Source organism: Drepanopeziza brunnea (genome assembly GCF_022702325.1).
Source record: "Drepanopeziza brunnea f. sp. 'multigermtubi' strain 214-2 chromosome Unknown ctg5, whole genome shotgun sequence".
Lineage (NCBI taxonomy): Eukaryota > Fungi > Ascomycota > Leotiomycetes > Helotiales > Drepanopezizaceae > Drepanopeziza > Drepanopeziza brunnea.
The window spans coordinates 2,429,285-2,435,963 of NW_027094068.1; the positions used below are offsets into that span (position 1 = coordinate 2,429,285).

The 6,679-nt window shown below is 46.5% G+C and overlaps 1 protein-coding gene across 2 annotated transcripts; it reads right to left on the reverse strand.

Moving 5' to 3' along the window:
• Nucleotides 1–660: 660 nt before the first annotated feature.
• Nucleotides 661–3,343, reverse strand: L3040_004007 (uncharacterized protein; the record flags this gene model as incomplete). Of its 2 annotated transcripts, XM_066156632.1 has the most annotated exons (7): nucleotides 661–929; nucleotides 991–1,763; nucleotides 1,820–1,914; nucleotides 2,088–2,159; nucleotides 2,215–2,912; nucleotides 2,980–3,092; nucleotides 3,162–3,343. In XM_066156632.1, 7 exons carry the CDS (start codon nucleotides 3,341–3,343, stop codon nucleotides 661–663), a joined length of 2,202 nt encoding a protein of 733 aa, XP_066012208.1. The 2 variants fall into 2 exon arrangements, with proteins under 2 accessions (XP_066012208.1, XP_007294873.1); XM_007294811.1 differs by having other exon boundaries at nucleotides 1,963–2,912.
• Between the last annotated feature and the right edge of the window lie 3,336 nt (nucleotides 3,344–6,679).

Below are 6,679 nucleotides of genomic sequence, written 5' to 3' on the forward strand. Positions count from 1 at the left end.
GAATACCGCGAGCATGGAATTCTGTGAAGCATTAGCTTGGCTACCTGGGTGGGGATCCGACCGCTCAAGCTATTTGATATTTGCTGCCGATGGAAGAATCTCACAAGTATGCTCTCGTTAATAAAGCGTTTATCTGCTAGATAATATCTTACAAGAATCAGGGGAAGAAGTAGCAATGTTGTCAGTCCAACCACGGTTTTCAAAGACATCAACAAAGCAAAAGATAAGCTATACGCATCTCGAGCTAAGTCGGGCAGCGAGTTTTTCTTTAAGATCGTAAATTCTACTAGAAATTTTCATAATTTAGTAAAGTCTTGTTGCCCAGAGGCAATAGGCCCAAAAGCTGCTCAAAGTAGCGAGGCTACTGGCGATCGCTTTCGTAGCACCTATCCCATGTATTCCTGTGAATCTCATCGCTTTGATTTGTACCTTGAGTACTGTTCAAGGGTTTGGGCATCTCTGCTACAGTATTTTACCAGCAGAAGTATAGTCTGCTTTAAATACATACCTATATTCATTCTTCTTTTAACAGAATGTTATGCGTCAGCCACCGCTGCTGGGCAGACTTCTCCGCGCTGCCTAGCTGTACAAATGAATACAAGATTCATACCATCGTTTCCGACTGGATTCTCAGTTTCGATAATCTGAAGGTATCCCCTCTCAGGCCGCTGCATCTTCATAATGGTTCGCCAACTGTCGCAAAATCCTGCCCATTTTGGGCGTGACCCCCCACACCCACGTATCATCATAAAAGCCCGCCCAAGATCGGGTCAACGCAGCCGCGAGCGACACAGACGAATCATTCGGCTCGCTGTCTTCAGCGAGCATGTCTCGTACCCGCTGTATGATCTGCATGTCGACCTTGTCGAGAGTAATACCTCGACGCTGGAGCGACTCCTTGGCATGGAGCCACTTCGATAGAAGAAGGACTGGCAGGCCTCGTAGTTAGTCAATTTGCGCTTTTCTCAGATGAGCTGTAGGAGAACTTACTGGCGTCCCAGCCTGCTAATGCATGCTCGATAGCCCACGCGAAGGCCGCCGTCTTTCTCACCAGGCCGCTTCCAATCCTCGTCGGTATCAGGATACCTTCCAAGGCCACCGAGACCGCTCGGTTCAGGGACTGCGTCCACTCCATAGTTTCGGACAAGAAGTGCCGGATCGCGTGATCCATCTCGGCTTCGTTCATCCGGAAAAGCATTCCTCGCGCGGCGGATTCCGCTCGAGTCATGATCCGGCAGTAGCTCACGCGCAATATGGCCAGGGAGTTGAAGAGCAGCGGCCCCTCGGTATCCTCCCAGGCGTGCGACTCGTCTGCTCTGGCCCTCGCGCCTTTGATCAGGTGCAAGCACTTGGTGATCGCCGTCACCATCTGGCTGGTGATGTCCGACACCCGGTAGCGATCGGCCGCGGCGTGTTGCGAACTCTCGTCGAGGAAATACAGTCCCTGGGTCATGTGCGATATGTAGATCGACACGGCGTTCACGGCGACGTGGCATGAATATGGATCCCACTCCCAATACTCGGCTGGAATTTCATGTGGGGTAGTCTCGTCTAGTAGGCGCGTTACGGCGTCTTTCAATCGCAGGGGCGAGCCAAGTCCCCATGCTTTTGCGTTCTCTCGCCATGAATCTGCATTTGCGGAGTCCCAGAGTGAGTGATGACAGGGCATCTCGAGGGTGCCATCCGTCAACATGGAGAAACCCGATGCAATGTCTAAGAGCATCGATATCAGGTTGCAAAGATACATGTAGCCGTACAAAAGCCTGAGTTCGGGCTTTAGATAATGGGGCATGTGTGAGAGAAAATTCGATTACTGTACCTCTTGACAGATTCTCTTTCTACCCATGTCTCCCACGATAACTCCTCCTGTCCTGCTGTGTGAGATTGCAGCCAATTCAGGCGAGCACGAAAGTCCTGATGAGATTGTCAGTAAAGAAGTCGCAATAGTGCAGAGAAGCCCACCCAAACGAAGAAGCCGAGCCGGTAAATGGCCATCGACGACAACTTTGAATCCCCACTGAAAGTCTCGAACAAAGTGAGGAGTAGTCTCGACTGACTTATCCACAGCGGGGGTATCGGCGACTCACTCTCGGTGCTGGTCGGCTTGATCCAATCCTGCAGGTGAAGTTCGTGTAGGGGATCTTTCTGATCAGAGCTCTCTGAGCTTATGTTCTCCAGGCTCTGGCGCGCAGCGTTGTAGAAGATGGCTGCTACCTTCCTTTCCATTCGATATAATGCGCCTGTGGCACACATGGAAAGTAGCTGTGCTGCTGGGACTTTATCGACGTCTAGGGATGGCAGGTGGAAAAGTGGCGCATGTGTATTGAAGGTCGCGAAATATCGTTGAAGGCACCGTTCGTACAGAATTGTGGCAACAGAAGCCAGCAACTCCAAGAGCTCTGGGGACACTTGGGCTGAAACACCCCTGAGAATTCTTTCTCGTGTCTCGTTGGTAAAGCGGATTGGAAAGATGGGTTTCTGATGCCTGTTCGTTTCAAAAACTGAAAGATTGACTCTGAGAGAGACTGGGTTGCTCTGCTGAGCGAAGTGCTGTTGATTTGGGCGGACTGAAGCAATGTCAGGAGCGCTCCCTATCAGGGGATCGTGACCACCAGTCAATAGATTTGAATATTCTTTTAGGGGCAAGAGGCTATCGACGAAGTGACTGCTCAGATGCGGAAGAGCAAGATCGGCCATTTGTTGGGATGGCCACTCGAAGAACGGATCTGTGAATAGCGGCGATTCGGCCTCGACGCTATTGAATAGCTTCAAGTGTTCAACATGATGCTGTAACATGCCCGATGAATCTCTCGAGGAAGTATCGTCGGTTAAGGTCGCGTGAACAGAATCCAAGGATTCGTGGCTCTCGACCAGGACTTGTGTCGCAGAAGATGACTGCAGAGAGTGCATCGCTAATATGAAGGAGAGTAGTTGATTAGTCTGGTCTCGAAAGAAGGTTGAATTGCAAGTGCTACTTACATGCTGTATCGATATCTGCGGCTGCGGCTGCGGCTACAGCTGCAGCTTTCTTTGCCCCGGATCCTGATGTCGCTGCTCCATGTAAAAGTCGCTGGTGCCGTAGCAGAAGATCTCTGTATGTTTGCTCTGGCTTCAGTCCGCGGATCTCGGCGGGATGCGACTCGACACAGTTTCCTACTTACTTTTGCACGTAGCGATTATCGCAGAGTTTACACAGGTACGGCTTTTCTTGGGTATGTCTCCGTTCGTGGCGGATGCGATGCTCGCCTCGCTTGAAAGCTCGGGAGCAGATGGTGTTGACTGCTGGTTCTGCGTGATCTGCCGGCATAAAGACGCCCGTTTCTGTTTCTTGAACCTGAGCCATCGTGGGTGGTCGATCTGATTGATTGATGGCTTTCTTTCTTTGCCCTTTAGATTGGAAATTCCAAACTCGAAATGGTAGTTGTATTTGGCTGCAGGTCAGCCCAGACCAGATCAGAAAACCCTACTCTGTAATACCACTTCGTAGGCCGAGGCCTTGGCGGATGGGGTAAATTTGTAATGTTATGCGGGGGTTGCTCGTACTCATGCGGTCAACATACCCTAGTTGTAGATTGTAGTTCTAGCTCTAAATAGCTGTAAGTATATACGGACTTCTTGCATATGCATACGTCGATCTCGGCAACGGGAGGAGAAATGGCAACGCTCTGCAGGGTTCGCTAGACGCTACCTGTATATCTGAATTTATCTTTGAAGATAATTCTCCATATAGAGACAGATGTGCGCACGTATACACATGTGCTGGCCGCATAAGTACCTGTAAGGCAGCTGGGGAAAGCATCGTATCGATCCGCCGATCCTCTTTTACCAGACAAGAAACGGCAACTGAATGAAAACGGCCTAAAAATCCAGATCGAGAATGGTTTAACGAGCAGGATTTGTTTCAATTTATAATAACCGTACGATCATGACGGTACGGTTTTTGAGCTCCACTTTAATACAACGGAGTTTAAAGGCATTTGCTTATGAAGCGGGTAATTACATCAAGCTACAATTCACATGGTGTAGAAGCACCCAAAAAGATGTGCTGTATAGAAGCCTGGCTCTGAGGCTGGACCTCATGGTCTCACAAAAGAGATGTCAGAAAAGGTGGGTGGAAAGCTCGTTGATTGTTCTAGCTAGGAGATGTGTGCCCTCTTATAGAAGATGGGTCCGTCTAATGTAGCCTTAATAGCCATAGCAGGTACCCTATCAAGCAAGGTGTTTACATCCGTCCTCTCATAGAATAGGTAGGCGCCCTCGCTTACCATCAAGCAAAGAAGAAAAAAGAGGGTGTAAAAGAAAGAAAAAATCTAGTGTACAAAAAAAAGGGGGGAGTATCTTGTCTCTAAACTCCAAACATCTAAACTACTAAACTACACTTCGGCAGCTTCCTTATGGTCTCCTTCCGTGCTTACGTCCTCAACTCTTTCGTTCTCCTCAAGCTAGGAGGGTCTTCTTCTCTTAGCAGGGCCAGCATTAGACGATAACGTGCTAGCAGCAGCATCCTTAGAGGTGAGAGAGCGCGTGTCGTTCTTGCGCTTGTTGGTCGCATCGTTGATAGGTGTGAACTTAGCCGACGAAGGGTCAGCGAGGCTAAAATAAGGTCCGGAGCCACTGGTTAGGTCGTCTTCGTCTTCGGGCAAGTCACCTAAAGCTTTTATAGCTTTATCGAAAGCGCGGTCTAAGGATTCCGGCTGAGAAGATGATGCCTTAGATTCGTCGATTTGGCCCGTGAACCGTGGTTCACGGGTGGAATTCGCACTTTCTAAAGTGATTTCCACACTTGAATCAAAGTCGTCAAAAGACAACTCAATCGGTCGCAAGCTTTCTTCAAAATCCTTTAACTTGTCGGCGTTTACAAGGTCGTCAGCTCGGCGGCTCTTGCCTTTGGAAAAGGACTTGACTCCGTAAGTCTTAGCTTTAGCGTTTAAAACAACAGCAAATCCTTTTTTAAATGCCGAAAACAACTTCTTCTTATGCTTAATAAAGTGTTTTTGGAACTAAGTCCGAGACATAGCAAAGATAGCGGTCAATTCCTTTACTACTCGAAGCTCGTTCCAATCCATTCTTTCGATCAAAGCTTCTAACACGAAACTGACGTGGTCCAGCTGGATTGTGGCGGCGAAGGGCTGGCTTGATTCATTAATGACTCTCTACTAAAGGGTTGGCGGCATGCGTCTTAAGACGATAGTGCAAGCGTGCTCTGCAAAGCTGACTCTATTCTTTAAAGTGCTATCGTTCATCAAAGCGGTGTAGTTGTTAGAAAAGATAGCTTATCCGCAAAAGGAATTTTAAAAAGCGTCTATGTCTAAGAAAACACTTTGTTTCGTAATAACGGACATAAAGGTAGCGAGATCTATAATTATAGTAAAGGGTTAGCGTAGCGCAATGTTCTTAAAAGCATTTAGAGTCTTCGACTTAAGTCTAAAAGCTTTTTATCTAGCGGTCTTTCTAAAGGTAGTGTCGTAAGTGTGGCTCTTAAGCCAAATACTTAAGCTTTCGATCTAATTCTTTACGCCGTAAAGCATTAAGTAGTAATCTAAAACTCTGTCTTCTATTCGTAAACTACGGTTCACGGGTCGTTTAATATCAGCGTCGTGTTTGGTCGCAATCACTCGAGCACTATTGTTGCATCTAAAGAGCTAAAAAGGTTTAAGGTAAGCAATGAGCTTGTAATTTCCGTCTCGGCGATTAAGTAAAGCGGCAAAGTACAGCTTATGATAGCTTCGAAGGACTTGCTAAGTCAAGGAGTGCATTATATTAAAGAGTGCATTAGTCGGGGCTCCTTTTAAGTCACTGGTTCGAAAGTGGTAGAAGTACATCTAGATCTTTTTGTTCATGATAGTAAAGAAGGTTTGGTTGCCGTGCTTGTTGTTCAAGAAAGAAGCTCTTAACATAAGCCAAACTTTCGTATAGCTACCCGCATCCAAGGTGTTGAAGAGGCTGTTCTTCTAAGCGGTGCTTATTAAGCTAGTGCTTTAGTTCAGCTTGTTAAAGGACATCGGCTTAGCTTTGAACTTAAAAGAGCTTAAGCTAGACATTCTCTTAGCTAAAGTACTACCTTTAGTCTTGGTAGCGAACATCGATTGGTTGCTCGAGTGAAGCATGAAGTTGTTAAAGGCGTTGGTTTAAAAGGCTTCGATGAATCGATATAAGTTAGAACGGATTATCGTTATTGTAAGGCCCTTCGTAGCTAGCTTAAGGTATTTAGCGTATTCGAAGGTGTAGACTTCGCAAAAGACTCCTTTTAATAAGTCGGTAGCGGACGGTAAGACTTTGCGGCTAAAGCGGAGCTTCGTTTAGACGTTTAAATCAAAGAGTTCTTTAAATCTATCCTTAAATTCTAACACGTTCTTTACTTCTTAAAAGACCTTTATGCAATCGCAATCGTCGTTATTAAAGCTTAAATTAAAGATCTCGGACAGCAAAAAGTAGTTCATTACCTTGCTTCTTTCCTTACTTATCTTCACTTAGCTACGACGGTCGAAGAGTCGTAAGATCGCGTTGTTAGAAAATTCGTCTTTTAAAAGCTTGCGGATCTAGTTAACAGCTTTCTTAGTTGATTCCGCAGCAACTTAAAAAGCATTATCGATGTTCTCGTTTAAGTTCAAGCGGTCGAAGGCTGATTAATAAAAGTCTTAGCAAAAGTTGATAAAAGCTACGTTTATACTTATAAGGT